The following is a 16,536-nucleotide window of genomic DNA, read 5'->3' as shown; positions in this document are numbered from 1 at the left end:
AAGAGGGGGGAAAGAAGCCTGGAAATAAAAAACAAATAGGAGGTATAAAATAAAATGTTAAAAATAAGTCCAAACAGATGAGACTTATAATTTATTATAACAATACATGTAAACAGACTAAACTCATCAGTTAAAAAATTAGAGATTGTCAAGTTGGATTTTAAAGTAATTCAGTTATGTGCTGTATCCAAGAGATATCAGGAAATCACAGGACATAGGAAGATTGCAAAAGATAGAACCGGCCAATGAAATGCAAAGAATGTTGGTATATCTACAGTAATAAGAGACAAAGTACATCTTAAGGGAAATATAATCCTGACCATATAATATTCAAATAAGGCAAAAGCCCCACAGTATATTATTTAAGAACATATGCATATGCCATAAATGTATAAATAAATGACTGATAGAGGATGCATTTAGGTTACCTGGAGATGGAGGGAGCAGTGGTGGAGGTTGTGATTGGGGAAATATATTAAAGTGGTTTCAACTCTCCTGATAATTTCTTTTATTATTCTAAGCTGCATGGTGGGTACATGAGTATTTCATAAAGTTCTATCATATCTGTTCCATGTTGAAAATAGTTCATAATAAGAAAACTCTTCCCCAAATCTAATTACAAACAACTTTTGATGCAACAGGCTGTCCAACACAGGGTACCCTGAGAGTGTAGGTCAGAGAGCCCCTTGGGAGGAAAAGCGACACCGATGGGCAGGACAATTGAATGAGCTTTCCAAGAATCCTCTTAGGGCAGGCAAGGGCGTTCTTGGGTCAGCCAGTTACTTAAACTCAATCTCATCCTCGGGAAATGTGTGTGGATATAACAAGGGAATTGTGAGTATTAAATGAAACAATGAATGCACATAAAGTGCTTGGTACATAGTAGGTGTTCAGTGAACTGCATCAGAATCTTTCTGGAAATGAAGCAGAATAGAACTAGCAAGTTAGAGTCAAAGAGAAATTAGATACTACTTACTTCCCAGACTTCCCCAGGCAAAGTCAGCACCTGCCCGAGGGAACGCTGCATCCCCTTCATCTTTGTATTCCCAGCGCCCTCAAGCACTGTGTCTGGCGCATAATGGACACTCAGGAATCATCTGGAGAATGCTGAAAGGTACCAGGATTCTTATGGACAAATCATATAAACACTGCAAATAAAGGAATCAATTTCATCTCTCTAGTTGTGAACCCGCAAGATTATAAACAAGGATAATGTTTACTAACACTACTACAGTACACTTAAACAGCTCCTTTTTTTGCGGGGGGCGGATCCACATTTTACAACAGTGGTATTAAACATGTTCTTTTCACTTCACGAATATTTCACGTCTTCTGTTTATGTCACTCAGATGAGTAACATAAGGCAAAACTGATCTAAAGTTGGACGATGTAAGCACGTCACCTTCCCCTTCCATCTTATCCACATTTATCAAGAAAACTCAAACAGGCCACTCGTTTTTCTTTCCTGCTTATTTGCTCCCTAGCAGCGGGCAGGGAGGGGCGGTTGGGATTAGGGACTTTACAAAAACTCCAGGTTGCCTCAGGGCCAATCACCGACTTCTTGGGCTTTATTCCTGGGGTAGGGAGGGCTCTCCCCGACCGCCCCCCACCCCCACCCCCGGAGGGCTAGGATGAACGGCGCTGACAGATACCGAGGCCTGCGCGCCGCCGCCTCCCCGCCCAGCGCGCACGGAGCGCGCTTTGCTTCCCTTGCCGGGGCAGGGGCTGCGTGCGGCGTTTGTCGCCTTCGCTGGACGCAGGCAGGTCCGCACCGCGCGGAGGAGAGCGCGCGCGGCCGATCGTGGCGAGGAGGTGGGCGGCGACCCATCCCATTGGCATTCGTCCAGTCTCTCCGCGCGGGGAGGCCCCCGGCGGGCGCGGATTTCCGCGGGGCTGAGTCCTGCCTACGTCTCAGTGGCGACGGAGTGGCCCCCTGCCAATTCCCACAAAGGCACAGAGCACTCTCCCGTTTGAAAAACCGCGAGGGGAGAGAGGCGCCGGCCGGTTGGGAGGCGAGGGCAGCCTTCTCCACGAACCGGGCGGTACGTGGTCGCGCGCCCGGCTGTGTCCCCAGAGCGCCGCGGGAAGGGAGAGGCTCAGAGCAACAGGTGCAGCCCGCAGCCACTCCCGGGACGTGGGAGACGACCTGCAGGGGCTCGGAGTCGGTAAGGCGCGGAGAGGGCTCTGTCCACCCCCAGGGCTGCACCGGCAGGTCCCTCCTCCCGGGTGCGGGCGGATCAGCGGGCGGTGGTGCCTGGGCAAGGGGAGCCCTGCGTTCTCCGGACAACCGGCCCGGTCTGGGAAGGTCCAGCTCTGGCTCCGGTCTGTGTCCTCTCTCGGGCAGCCCCGTCCAAAAAGACGGTGCCACTAGGCACGGGCGCCCGGGCGCGTGCCCATCAGGGAGGCTCAGGCTCAGAAACTCGCGCTCTGCGTGCCAGGGGCTGGGTACCCCGGCTCCCCGCGGCGCTTTCCTTCCCCGGCCAGCACCCTTCGCCGGCGCGACCCGGGCGCCCCCCGCGCGCCATGGAGCTGGCGGCCGGGAACCTCAGTGAGGGGAACGCGAGCGGGCCCGAGCCCCCCGCCCCGGACCCCAGGACTCTTTTCGGCATCGGCGTGGAGAACTTCATCACGCTGGTGGTGTTCGGCCTGATCTTCGCGCTCGGCGTGCTGGGCAACAGCCTGGTGATCACGGTGCTGGCGCGCAGCAAGCCGGGGAAGCCGCGCAGCACCACAAACCTGTTCATCCTCAACCTGAGCATCGCCGACCTGGCCTACCTGCTCTTCTGCATCCCCTTCCAGGCCACGGTGTACGCCCTGCCCACCTGGGTGCTGGGCGCCTTCATCTGCAAGTTCGTCCACTACTTCTTCACCGTGTCCATGCTGGTCAGCATCTTCACCCTGGCCGCGATGTCGGTGGACCGCTACGTGGCCATCGTGCACTCGCGGCGCTCCTCCGCCCTGCGGGTGTCCCGCAACGCGCTGCTGGGCGTGGGCGTCATCTGGGCGCTGTCCATCGCCATGGCCTCGCCGGTGGCCTACCACCAGCGCCTCTTCCACCGGGGTGTCAGCAACCAGACCTTCTGCTGGGAGCAGTGGTCCAGCCAGCGCCACAAGAAGGCCTACGTGGTGTGCACCTTCGTCTTCGGCTACCTGCTGCCACTCCTGTTCATCTGCTTCTGCTACGCCAAGGTGGGCCCCGAGGCGGCTCCTGCGTCCCTGCACCCCTTTCCGGGACCCGCAGCGGCCCCGCCCCTTTGCTCTCATTCCCCAGAATTTTCTGCGGGGACCGCGCGGAGGCCCTTTCCTGCTCCCTCGGCCTCGGCTTGGGCTCGCGGGTCTGACGTTGCGCGGAAGTTACTCGGAGTTTGGGCAACGCCAGGGAAAGTTTGCAGCAGGTCACTTCCCGGGCGCGCGTCCTCTCGCCCCGGCCCGGGGCCCTGAGGTTGTCCCGGCGGAAGGCGGCGTCAACGCCCACTTCTCAGTAGGGGAAACCGCGCCGCCCGTCAGCCCGCGCGAGGGCTGCCCCACGTGGCCGCAGGGTCACGGCGAGCGCTCCATCCTCCTGAGCGCACGCCTTTGCCAGGTGGAGGCTCCGCGCCCCTCCACAGCCCTCAGCAGGGCCTGATGGGGAGATTTCCCTGCCCGCGGGGTGCACAGGGTCGGGGGGGCCGGCGGGGACCGGCTCTGTGAAGCCGCTGCTTCTGGCGACAGAGCTTTGACTTTCGTCTTACACACAAGTTGGGCGTTACAAATCCAAGTGGTTAGACAGTATTTCTTCACGGAGTCTTGAGGGAGTCTCCAGAGAACTTGGGGTGGATGGGCTTCCAGCTGCTGCTTCCCCGTTTCAGTCCCTTTAGGGAGGGGTAAGGAATATGAAGTGCCTCAGGGGGCAGGTCTAAAGCCCTGTCGCTGAGAGACACACTGTTGACACACCTCTGGTCCCCTACCCCCGCACCTCCTTATTGGGAAAATGGCTGTTAACCTTCCTGGTGCCAGGCTCGCCCTCGTAGCTCAGCACAATCACATTCTCTTTCATTAATAACACGAGTCTGAAGATTTTATACTGATCTGAAAGTCTTGTTTATACTGGAGTAAAAGTATATGCTGGATAGTTATGAGACGTGACTCACAGGGTGAGCTCCGCTCTCCCCGACACACCCCCCCCAGACCCATCACCATGAGAAAACTACTGCAGTAACCACATTCTGAAATTTCCACCATTTTCTCTTCATCTCCCTCTCTGTATCTCTCATTCTATTTCTCATAAGGCGGGGACTCTAGGACTCTGAATAATCAGATGAGGTAGAACGGCAGTCATTTCTTATATTCAATTCAGAGAGCTTTTTGGTTTCTTTCCCCCCCAGCAGAAATCTTGACTAAAAGCCACCTGGTTTTGTTTGTCCCCTCCCCCCACATCATCTGTGTCGAGTTATGTCTGTTTTGAATGGTAATATTTCTGGATGTGATCTGAAAGAATGTTCTGCATCAAAGGGTTATATATAAAGAGATGTGGTAATTGGGGAAATTGGGAGGTCACTGCAGCTTAGCTCTTCAGTAAATGGCTGTTTTATTCATTTCATCTTCTGCAAACGTAAATCAAAGCTTGGTTTGCACAGCCCAGTGGTCTCCAGTGTGCGCTATCTCACTTAATCTGCAGGCCACCCAGTGGGTTGGAGCTATTGTGCATATTTTATTGATAAGGAAAGAGGGTTCTGGAGGAGTGAAGCAGCTGACCCAGATTACGAAGCTGGTAAAGGGTTCAGGGAGGATTTCAGTGCAGGGATTCCCAGTCCCCCAAGAGAGGGGCAATTGCTGAGGGCCTGTAGGGCATGGACCTTGGGACTAGAGTGATTCTTACAATATTTGCTTCTTCAATCATCATGACATGGATTAGACTTGAAGCACATTCTTCCTTCATTTCCCGAAAGTCTTTGGGGAACATAGTTCAGGTCTCCTTAATGGAAACAACAAGGTAAATGTCTAGGAATAAATTAGGTTACATTTCTGTCATTTGAGAATTTATACAAGTCACACATAGGGCAAAATTTAAAATTTTTCAAAAATTCAAAAAATATATGATCATTGGGATAGTTTTTATATGGAAATAGTTTGCTTTTAAGCATATCTGGAACTTTCTTTGGAATTCAAGTTAATATTTGCATATTTATTCCAAACATACTTGGGTGTTTTCTCCACTGACCACTCAGCAGCATTCCTTAGGCGTTTTGCAGTTACCCAGACGTGATCCCCCCGAGTTTGTGGAAGGAATGAGTAACCCCCGGGGTAGTGTTATGAAGCAGGTAACATTTGACTTTTCCATATGGAGTCCTCTCCAGGTGGCCGTCTCTGATTTTGTTTTGCTGTGTCTCCTCTTGTCCCTTGCTTTCGGTCTGGGAAGGCTGTCCCCAAAGAACCTCGCCAGGCCGGTCCTCGCCAGGCAGGGTCCTGTCCAGCCCTTTCCTTCCCCTGGAAAGTTCTCCTCATTTGTTCCTGCCAAAGCCTCTCTTCTATCTTCGCCTTAGATTTGATTTCTTATACCCCAGTCTCTGTTGGGAGGACAGTAAACTAACCCAATGTGCAGAGAGTGATCCCAAACGTCCCTGTAGCAAGTGAAAGGCTTGTCTTGCAGAGGATGCTAAGCCTCTGTAGGAAGCGAGAAGTATCTCAGTAGAGCTGGGAATTTGGAGTCGGAAGTTCACGCCCCCCATGATGGCTGCTTGACCTGCATAGGAATCGTGAGGGTGTGAATAAGTCCCCTGGCTTCCCAGTCAGGGAAGGGCCGTCCAGAAGGGCTGCATCCCGCCGAACGGAGCAGGCTTTCACAGTAAGTCCAGTTCCATTAAATTACTTCCGTGCTGCGGCGCTTCAGGGGGACAGAGAGGTGGCTGGAACACTGCTTCCAGTTTTTGGAGAGACTCATCGAGTAACCGGTGGACAGTCTAAAGCCCTTAGTCACCCAGAGCTAATTTTCCTTAGATTTTTCCACTCAGATGGGACATAAGAAAGAACTCAACACCAGTGTGGCATATGTACAGCCATCTCGGCCCTGTTGTATAGCTTATGTTGTAAATTCTTACATAGAACCAAAGTGACTTATCATTTCTCCTGAGTATTACATTGGCGAGAGAAGACAAAGCTAGTTTCTCTAAGGAAGGAAACCAGTGTCTCCCTGGAAGCCTTCCTGATGGGACATTAATTGTAGAACCTTGCTGAACGGTCTTCCAGTCATCAGTGATGCTGGAGGGCAGTCTGTAGTTTTTCCGTGTATCTAGGATTTAACATACGACAGGGACCTGGGGATTGTTAAAATGTAGAATCTTGGGGGAAGCCAAGGTGGAAGGGAGACCAACAAGGATGCACATATGGGTAGCGGTGTGGCTCTTTCTGGACGAAACCGCAGAGCTCCCTGCACCAGAACTCTCTGCCAGCAGGTGCTCTGGCCACAGATGGCACCTGGGCACCCCTCAGGGTTAGAGGAACAGGTGTCCTTGGCAGTTCTTAGTCATCATTACTCCACCACCTCATGTGAATTTCAGTTTGAATGACGTTGCAAATGACGGTGGTCCTATTTCAGAACGTCAAGAAGTGTTGCAAAATGGACAGTGATGTGTGGGGTCTGAGACAAACCGATTTTATTAGTCTGTGTTTTTCAGGTCCTTCATCATTTGCATAAAAAGTTGAAGAACGTGTCAAAGAAGTCAGAGGCATCGAAGAAAAAGGTAAAAATATTCGTGGACTTACAGCCTGTGCGTGTTTCTAGAGCTCAGTTGACGTATACTCTTAGCTCTCCTTGCGGCCACCCAGTGCCTGTGACGTTTTGGTTCCTGGGTACAGAGATTTGAGATGAGCCTCTTACCGCTAGGCAGAGGGTAGAAATGGGAAGTGAGCTGTTGAGGGTGGCCAGGTGACCGTGCTGCGCGAAAACGTGGATGGAAGTCGACGGAAGTCTCGCGAGGGATGGAAGTCTCGCGAGGGATGGAAGTCTCGGGACGGGGGGAAAGGTGCATTTTCTGGATTCTCAGCCTCTTGAGAAGGTATGTGCTAGGTTGGTTGGGACAGAGTGTCGAGTGGCTGGATCCATACTTTGCATGAAACTACCGTCATGTTATTGTGTATTGACCGTCTCTGATGTGATGCCAGGAGGCCCTGTCTTAGTAATCTTTCGGGAGAGTGTTGTTACAGCCTCTCCCTGAAGCCTCAGAAGCAGATGCACTGTTCGTCTCTCTTCCTCCCAGACTTCTGCTGACTTTGGCCCCGAGGGGAGAGAACTAAAGATGGGAGGGGCCTCGGGGGATTTCAGCCCATTTTTGTGTGTGTGTGCGTGTGTTTTTTTTTTTTTTACAGTTTTGCTTTATTTATTTATTTATGGCTGTGTTGGGTCTTTGTTTCCGTGCGAGGGCTTTCTCTAGTTGTGGCAAGCGGGGGCCACTCTTCATCGCGGTGCGCGGGCCTCACTATCGCGGCCTCTCTTGTTGCAGAGCACAGGCTCCAGACGCGCAGGCTCAGTAATTGTGGCTCACGGGCCCAGTTGCTCCGCAGCATGTGGGATCTTCCCAGACCAGGGCTCAAACCTGTGTCTCCTGCATTGGCAGGCAGATTCTCAACCACTGCACCACCAGGGAAGCCCCTTCAGCCCATTTTTAATTGTCTTTTTCATCCCGTGAATTCTGAATTCCAGAAGCTTCTCCTGAAGAGTATTACAGCATCTAACATCCTGCAGTTTATCACACTTCACATTTTGAGGAAAAACTGTTTTACAAATCAGGATTAATTTACCTCTTATTCAGATAATATCTATATCATGTCTGATTTTTAGAAAGTAGAATGAAAGTTGATGAGATTATTAGACCATATGATTAGGGAGGAGGAGATTATAACCAGAATCTTTACTGGCAAATATTACTCATAACGTCTTAAAGTACCTTGTTTTTCCTTCTAAATATTTATTATGATCAAGGACACATAATTTGCAGAAATTATAGTTTAATCAGATTTGCTTTAAAAACTTCTGCATAAATAAAGTACAGCTCTTTCTGACTTTTCCTTGTTTATAAACAATAATGTGGCGAAAAACACACCTGTTCTCAGAGCCCGTGAAAAGAAATAGCAGAGAGTTGGTTAAAAAGCACAGAATTTAGCTCGTATTTGAGGAGGTTAACACCCCTGGGGAGGGTGGGGGCTTGCTGGACTTCTGCAGAGGTTATGCCTTTGGAACGTGGTACCTGCTTATGATTGATGCCAAAGATTTTCTGCCTCTTGGCAGGAAGGAAATAAAACTTTTCTTCAGCATTGGCTGGATCTTACTTGCATGCTACAGTTAGTTTTAGTCTCTATATTTGAAAACTGTTGGAGAGAAATTGTGGAGGTTCCAGAGGAGAAAAAGTGATTAAAAGAATGAAAATAAGGCTTCCCTGGTGGCGCAGTGGTTGAGAGTCTGCCTGCCGATGCAGGGGACACGGGTTCGTGCCCCGGTCCGGGAAGATCCCACATGCCGCGGAGTGGCTGGGCCCGTGAGCCCTGGCCACTGAGCCTGCGCGTCCGGAGCCCGTGCTCCGCAACGGGAGAGGCCACAGCAGTGAGAGGCCCGTGTACCGCAAAAAAAAAAAAAAAAAAAAAAAAATGAAAATAGATCTTGGTAGAAATGATTAGAAAAGCTTCTGTTTTACAGTAAAATGATTTAAAGATCAGTGATTAGTTTAACATTTACATCATTTGGTTTTATGTGTATACGTGTGTGCATGGGGTGTGTGTGTGTGTACATATATATGTGTGGGTATATATTATATACGTATGTGTGAATGTAATTCTTACCACGGGAGAAGTTCTCAGCATTTGGAGGAGGGAAGCTTTTCTCTTCGATGCTCACAACCTCTGACCCTTAATAACCACTGAACAGATGGCAGATCTCTTTTGATATATTTAATTGCCTCTTTGTTTGCACAGAACAAATAGAGTGTGGTGCTGGGGCCTGTGTGTGTGTGTGTGTGTGTGTGTGTGTGTGTGTGTGCACCTGCGTCTAGGCAAGGGATAGCACACAGGTGCAGGGGTGGGGTGGGAAGAGGGAACGGGAGAGAGAGAGGAGAACAAGCAGACGGGAGACAGGGGGAAGAGCAGAGGGTCCAGGATGGAAAGCCAGCTTGACTGTCAACCCTGAAGGCGGAGACTGGATTGTCTCATGGTGATGCCTCCCCGGGTCTTCGTGCAGAAAAGTGTTCCTGGTGTGTATCCATGTTCAGTTGCTGGCGGATGACGGGGTGATGCGATAAGATTTTGATAGTTCCTTCATTTCAGCTGCGCCCATTTCCAGCTCCCCTCTCAGTGGCTGAGTAGGGCACCTTCCTCTGTGCTGTATCCGCCCACCTGGGGACCCCTTAGTGTTAAGGCTGGTAGCACTCACGGGGCAGAGAGTTGGGTCTTTCATCACAAATGTGCCGAACAGTTATCCTGCATGTTTGGAGGAAAATACAAATGAAGAGTGTGATTTCCGTGGCCAAAATAGTAGTAGTCATAGTACAGAGCCCTGTGCTTCATGAATGCCAGGCTCTGCTGGACATAAAGACACGTTTTCTGGTACAAGGCTGATCAGATACTAAAACGAGATTCTTAACCAATTTCCGCGAGACTTCCCAGTGGGACAGACCTCCCCACCGGATGGTTCCTTCTAATAAGGAAGCAGATGCGAGGCCCTTTTGGTACCCTCTCAACGACGAGGTTCTTTCAGCAGCTGCTCTTTTTTTCCCCTTCTGGCTTGAAGTAATTCAGCAAGCTTTCTGGCCATCATTTATACAATTCACAAAATGTTTTTCATCACTCTCATCTTTTAGTCACTTTTTTCTTCTCTGCCAAGTTCCATTAGACGGATTATGAATAAAATTCTTTGAAGAAAAAATAGCGGATGTCTCAGATGGCTTGAAAAGGAGCATCTCAGAGGAGGAGAAATTATTATTTTCCAGATACTTTCAGAGTGAGGAGTAAAAAGAAGACAGGCTAATAAAACACCCAACCTCAAGTATAGGAATTAGTACAGAGATTTAGCACATGACCTTAAATGATACCTTCTTCTCTATCAGACGATGATACGGTGGTTCTGTACTCTGCACAGACACGTGGGGAAAGTAGGAGGTGCATCGGATGCATCCATCTGTGATTGAGGCCAATGGTAACTGTAAGAAATGAAAATAGCCTCATTCCCCACAGAGGGGACTTGTCTCCTTACCTGCTGACATTTCAAAGGAGAAGAGAGGAAGCAGCTTTTGCGAATCCTACGGAGGAGACGGTGTGGGTCAGCCTAGGCGCTGTCAGCATGGAGGAAATACTTTAGCCTTTCGCTTGGGGTGAATGAGATGATTTGCTTTTGTTGTGGCCTTTGTGGAATTCTTCACCGGTTCTTCAAACACCTGACTGAGATGTTTAGAAAGGCAGGTTCCTGGGCAGCTACCCGATCCCCGTTATCTATGGAAGCAGAGCCATTGGGCATGAGGCCCAGCTACCAGAATTTTTGCAAAGCTCTGCCCTGCGTGATGATGGTGCGCTGATCTGCTGGAAACCCGGTTCGTGGTTGTTAGTACAACGCCTTATTTTGACCAGGTCTTGACCTGGAGCTGGCGTATTCCAGGCGCCTGCTTTCTGAGTCGGGTGTTGGAAGCAGTGCTGGCTGCAGGCCCTGTTCTGCAGTGTGGACTTCTTTCCTGCATTCCCTCCCACGTCTTCCCAGTTCCCTGGACCCAGAGGCATCTGCAGCAAGCCTGTACTGCAAAGGAGACAGAGGAAGAAGCCGTGTACCGCCTCTGCCTACACGCAGGGATGCGCTCGCCTAACGTGATACCATGGCCGTGTGGACGCCTCCAGGGCTGCGGGGCTGAGCACCAGGGCCCGTGTGCAGGGAGCCCACTGCTGTACCAGCTCTGACGGGCTGAATGCCTGTGAAACAGGCGGGAAATAAGTAGTGAACCCTTGCTGACACTAAGCGGGGAGCACAAACATTCTATTAAACTCTTTTGGGAACAGGCTTCGATAAATGATACAGTTTATATAAGTACCGATTGAGTATTCTTCCCTAATTTATATTGTAATTGTAATCCAGTCACATGTCAAAGCTACAGGTAGACTGAGAAAAAGAACCTCGTTCATGGTTCTGAACAGACCAGTGGAACTGCTAAAAATAAAAGGTAGATTTTGAATGGACTTGGGTAAACAGACAGTAACAAACACCCCAAAGAAAACATACCATACTGCCCATTGCCCTACAATGATGCAAAGATACACTATGGCTCTTATCGGTAAGCTGCTGGGGTGTATTTCTGCCCTAAGCTTGGTACTTAGTAAGAACTTCCTAAAAGGAACCGTGGAACAGAATATCCAGAGAGTGTTCTGTGAAGCACAGAGATCTTCTTATTGTCTTAGAAAGAACAGACGATGTGTTCCGTTCTGTTTGCAGGTGGAATTATGCCTAGATGGTTTTTATCAAAGCGTCTGGGAATGTATCCCGCACACTGATGGGTAACCAGGCTGACAGCAGACAATCCCTTAATATACGTGAGCAGGTTGCTGTTGGCTTTGTGCGTCACGTGGTCGGTGGCTTCAATCTGTATACCTGCCACCCTATAAAAACCCGTCATCAGGTTTGTACCTGAGTTGTTTGAAGCGTTGAAATGGACCAGGCCCAGTCAGGGAATCGTCAGGTTGGGTCACCCTCTTCACAGGCCGGGAAAGTGAAGCCCAGGGAGGTGACAGCAGTTTTCAAAGGTCGTTAACCCGTTTGTGGCTGATGTCGGTCCTTGGCTTCCGCACGGTCTGCGCACCTTCTGATGGTGAGCTTAGCTCTCATCTCCAGCCCCGCTGACGACCGCGTTCGCCTTGACCTCGACCTGAGGTCTGAGTGTCTCCTCTCCCGTTTCTGCCTGGGCTTCCTGGCTTCCAGCCCGTGTCTTGGACAGACTTCCTCTCCGAGTCAGTCTGCTACCTCTTGCCCCTCCTGGAGGAGCCTTAATCCTTACCTTCAGGGTGGTGGTGTCCTTAAAAGCAGGATTCTAATTCATGGGGAGTAATAGGAACGTCATCTTGTCAGGTGGGAACATTCCTGCAGGGCCGGGGTCTGCGCTTCTCCCGGGGAAGAATGTGTGGGTCCACAGTGGTTCCCTAGTTGTGGAATCACTTTGCTCCACCCTGTGAGGTTGTAGGAGAAAGAAGCCTCCTTCCTTCTTCTCTCTCCTTCCCCTCAACCTCCCCCCCGCACACTCGTGGATCCCAGCCGAGATCCCAGTCTCTCTAGAGGGGAAGGTGGACAGGGGACCTTCAGGTAGTGCTTACAGTGGATTTAGGGTCGTGACTGGGAGGGGATGATGGGCACCCACGCTCTCCTGCTCTGGGAGGTGTCCTGATGGTCACGTTTCCACTCCGCATGTTCAACACAGTCTTTTAGAGCATCACAGCCTGGGCTTGATCTGAGGAGGAAGAGAGGCTCCTGGATTCCCAACCTCAGGGGAGAGACTGAAAGCATCTCTCTCTCTCGTGTCCTTAATATTCCTTTCACCTTCGAGGAGAAAACGCCCTAGAAGAGAATGGAGGGGGATGGGCGCTGGAACAGGAGAGCGAGCCAGCAAACGTCCCCCCTGTGATTCAGTCACAGGACTGAGCCCACAGAGCTGCCCTAAGGCTCTGCGGTCCAGACAGCCCTGGGTGCTCAGAGACGGGGATGCGGCTGCCGTTACCAGGTAGACCTTGTGGGATGTTCTCTCCCCGAGCGCCCGCTGTTCAGAGCACGGTTTGGGATCACAGAGACCGGCCTCCAGCTATAGCTCTGCATCCCGCGGGGCGGGGGGGGGGGCAGCAGGCCCTGTCCTAGCCAGGCTAGGTCTCAGCGTCCTCATCTACACCGCGCATCATCACGCGGTCTGCCCGGATTCGTGGCAGCGAGTGAAGAACGCAAAGCCAGCAGTCAGCCGAGGTCGCCTCTCGGTGCCCCCCACCCAGCCCTGGTTCTGCCGTCAGGCGGTTGAGCCCAGCTTACATGCATTTAAGGAAGAAGCCAGCTGATGGCTTTCTATTTTATACTTTTAAAATTGTTAATAGCTCACTGTCTTTTGTTCGAATCCCTAGAGATGGAGTTTTCAGTTAGTTGCACTATTGGCTTTTCAACGTGTCCTGATTTGGTGGTGATGGAGCACAGGAAAAGTGTTCCAAGACTTAACCCCAGCCCTTTAGGTTTGCAGCCCGTGGCGGGCACTCAGAACAGATGCAGCGGGGAGACGGGGGCACACGCGTGGTGCGCGGGAGGGAGGGCTCCTCTTGTGCCGAGGTTCTTGCCCAGGGAAGATCTTCTCCCATCATCTGCTCAGCAGAAACCTCAAAGGACGCGTGTGGACCCTGCCTCCGACTTCTAGGTGTTTCAGATTCAGGAGTGGCAGGGAAGGGTGGAGACACAAGCAAACGGAGACAGGCCCTGAAATGGCTCTCTGGACCCACTGCATGTGTTGGGGGTCTCTAAGTTTGTCCAAGCTCAACAAGGAGAAATAAACATCTCTTGTCTGTTGAGGCAACTCTCGGAAGCAGCGTTCACGAGCTCAGCTGAGCTGCCTCCCTGGGCTCAGTCCCACTGTGTGCTGTGCATCGGGTTGTAAAGTTACCGTGTTCAATCTGTGTGTTTCTGTTGCCATGACTCAAAGCGCGCTTCCTGTTATCCATACGCGTTTCACATACCTGCTAGAATTATTCCCTATGGAGGGTCAAGGCCGGTCCCGGGGAAGTTTTGAACAAAACTGCTGCGCGAAGTGAAGGTTAACACCTAAGGCAGATTTAGTACGTACTTGATCCTGTGAGAATATACAGAAAATTCTCTCAGGGCGTGCTGTAAGAGGCTGGGTTCCTTTCCTGCTGTAATCGATGCATCGCCTTTCTTTTCCTTCTCCTAGACCGCGCAGACGGTGCTGGTGGTGGTCGTGGTTTTCGGGGTCTCCTGGCTGCCTCACCATGTCATCCACCTCTGGGCTGAGTTTGGGGTCTTCCCACTGACGCCCACCTCCTTCTTCTTCCGGATCACCGCCCACTGCCTGGCGTACAGTAATTCCTCCGTGAATCCCATCATTTACGCGTTTCTCTCTGAAAATTTCAGGAAGGCTTATAAGCAGGTGTTCAAGTGCCACGTTCGCAATAAGTCACCTCTTAATGACACTAAAGAAAATAGAAGTCGAATAGACACCCCGCCATCAACCAATTGCACTCACGTGTGAAAAAAGATCAGCGTGTTCTTCGTGCGGCGTTTCCATACTTGTGGAGTAGACACGTAAAAAATACAATGAGGTGTTAAACAAGGCAGCAACTTGTTATCTTAACAACAATTCATATTATATTAATTAAATACCACTTATGTTTAAAAAGTACTTTGATCTACCTGGAAAATCCCTAGGTCTAGTGAAGATTATTTCTAAATTTTATTTTATTTCTAAATTTGATTCCGTAAGCGAAAGAGAATAAAATAGTTTTATACCTCTTAAGAAATGAAAGTTTAATAGAATTCCCTACATTTGTTCAGTTCTTTAGGATAAGGAATAAGGACCTAGAAAGATGGCCAGGAATATTTGTGATCTACATTTTGAAGCAAATTTATTTAGAAAACGTGTTTGTGCTTTAGTTCTTCAATTTTAAGATAAGGGGTAATATTAAAACTGTGTGTTTTAAAATATGATCATGGACACGTGAAAGTGTTCCCTGAGTTTTATTTTTGCGACCGTTTATATAGAGACACTGCTATTTGATGGAAATAAGTTTAGTGCACATGTCACATTTGCTCCCAGTTGTAAGTAGTGTACAGGGCTTCTGAGTTGTGCTGCGTTTGTCTGCAATCATGAGGTCCATTAAGTTTATCTCAGGAGGTCAGGAGGTGTTGCGGCCATGACCCTGGGTGTCAGCCATCGGGATGTCAATTAAAAGCTATCCTGTGAACTTAGTCTTTATTGAGTTGACTAAAAAAATCAGGGAAGTCACCACCTGCAACTATTCTAATAGTGGAAGCTGTGAATGAGATTCTGAGAATGAAATTGGACATTAAAATTATATATATATATATATATACACACACACATATATATACACATATATATATATATATGGCAAGGTATTAGCTATGCCTTGAATGTAATCTACCCCAAAGAGAGAATTTTAAAAATGTCAGTGAAGATGATGTACAGAAAGTAATTTCCATAAATTCAGAAATTAGCAAGTCATATGAGATAATTGTCATGCCATGTGAGGAAGGCATATACTAAATGTTTGGTTCGGATAAATTTTGAAGAAAACAAATCTTATGAGTGGCTCTACCTAGGGATACCATATCTTGTACAAACAAATGCTTTTTTCATTAAATTTGTAATGATGTCTAATGCACATTTACCCCAAACATCGTTCCCTCTGGAAATGTTCATTTGGGGTTCAAATCCTCATGACTTGAGTTTCAAATGTAGTTTTTGTGATTTCATATTTACAATGAGAAAATGTATGAAAAGATTAAATGATCCTATATTAGAAAATAATTCTCAGACTATAAGACTTTGATCTATTTTAGGATGATACAAAAGCAAGAAGATTTTTTAAAAAAGAAATTTGTGTAATGTACACCTACCTGTGTCAAATCAGGACTTCATGTGAAATACCAGATTTTAGATCAAAAAACCCAACTCGATGTAAGTCTTTGCACGTTAACTTCTCTAGTTCATGAATTTACTTTCAAAGTTATATTCCTCCAGAAAACGGTGTTTACCTTTGCAACGGTATAAATAGTTCTCCGGACGGAATAAGAGAAAATTGTCAGGGTGGGAAAGCAAGCGCTTTCGTGTTTGATGGCCAGGGAAAAACTATGTATATGTGTATGTGAGTATTTTTAAGAACAACGTAAGTCCTTTGCACGGAAAATTTGTTTGCACTTTATTCAAATATAGCAGCAGATACATTTTATCCTGATGATGATACCTCATGTGCTTTGCGGAACTTGAAGCTGCCGTTGTAAATGCCGGGACAACTTCTGGGTGTGTGAACGCTCGCGGCTGCACAAAGAGCTGCCTCCTGGTTGCCTTTGGACTTGCGTGGATGACGGCGATTCCCTGCACCATGGCTGTTCTCTTGTTTTCCTCTTCTGTTTTCCACGCACTCAAATGAGGTATTAAAACAAATACAGTAGCTAATGCTGCTCTTTTCTAAAAAGTGTTGAGAATGGGCTTCGACACGACGTATTTATCCTTGTAATGCCTTTGGTCCCTCGCAGATGACGTGATCACGGACTTGCAAAACCCAAGTGTGCTGAGTGTAAAAGCAGGTCGCTTCATTTTGTGGTCAGATAGGATATTCTTCCTGCCATCGTCATTGTAATCAATTCCTCTTGTTCAGAGTTGAGGTTATCTCTTCCTCTAATGGGTTTTGTTCCTGATGATAACGTAGGTCTGCAAAGATGTAAAACCCTGTAAAGTTTCCTGAGCGAGGGGTTGCAGAAGAACTTTTATTGCATCTGCCGACCAGCTGCTTCCTGGGGCTCCGATGTCCTCATGT

The 16,536-nt window shown here is 48.9% G+C and overlaps 1 protein-coding gene across 1 annotated transcript; it reads left to right on the top strand.

Annotated features, from left to right (window-relative positions):
• The first annotated feature begins 2,523 nt into the window (after positions 1–2,523).
• GALR1 (galanin receptor 1) lies at positions 2,524–14,228 on the top strand. The gene is made up of 3 exons (XM_060121613.1): positions 2,524–3,189; positions 6,654–6,719; positions 13,911–14,228. The coding sequence occupies exons 1-3, from the start codon at positions 2,524–2,526 to the stop codon at positions 14,226–14,228; spliced, it is 1,050 nt and encodes a 349-aa protein (XP_059977596.1).
• The last annotated feature ends 2,308 nt before the right edge of the window (positions 14,229–16,536 follow it).

This window comes from Lagenorhynchus albirostris, chromosome 14, assembly GCF_949774975.1.
Source record: "Lagenorhynchus albirostris chromosome 14, mLagAlb1.1, whole genome shotgun sequence".
Taxonomy (NCBI): domain Eukaryota; kingdom Metazoa; phylum Chordata; class Mammalia; order Artiodactyla; family Delphinidae; genus Lagenorhynchus; species Lagenorhynchus albirostris.
This window is presented reverse-complemented; position numbering and strand designations above follow the sequence as displayed.

Coding starts and splice junctions, on each gene's coding strand:
- GALR1 (XM_060121613.1), top strand. CDS start 2,524: ATGGAGCTGGCGGCCGGGAACCTCAGTGAGGGGAACGCGAGCGGGCCC. Junction 3,190..6,653: donor TCTGCTTCTGCTACGCCAAG/GTGGGCCCCGAG, acceptor TGTGTTTTTCAG/GTCCTTCATCATTTGCATAA. Junction 6,720..13,910: donor CAGAGGCATCGAAGAAAAAG/GTAAAAATATTC, acceptor TCCTTCTCCTAG/ACCGCGCAGACGGTGCTGGT.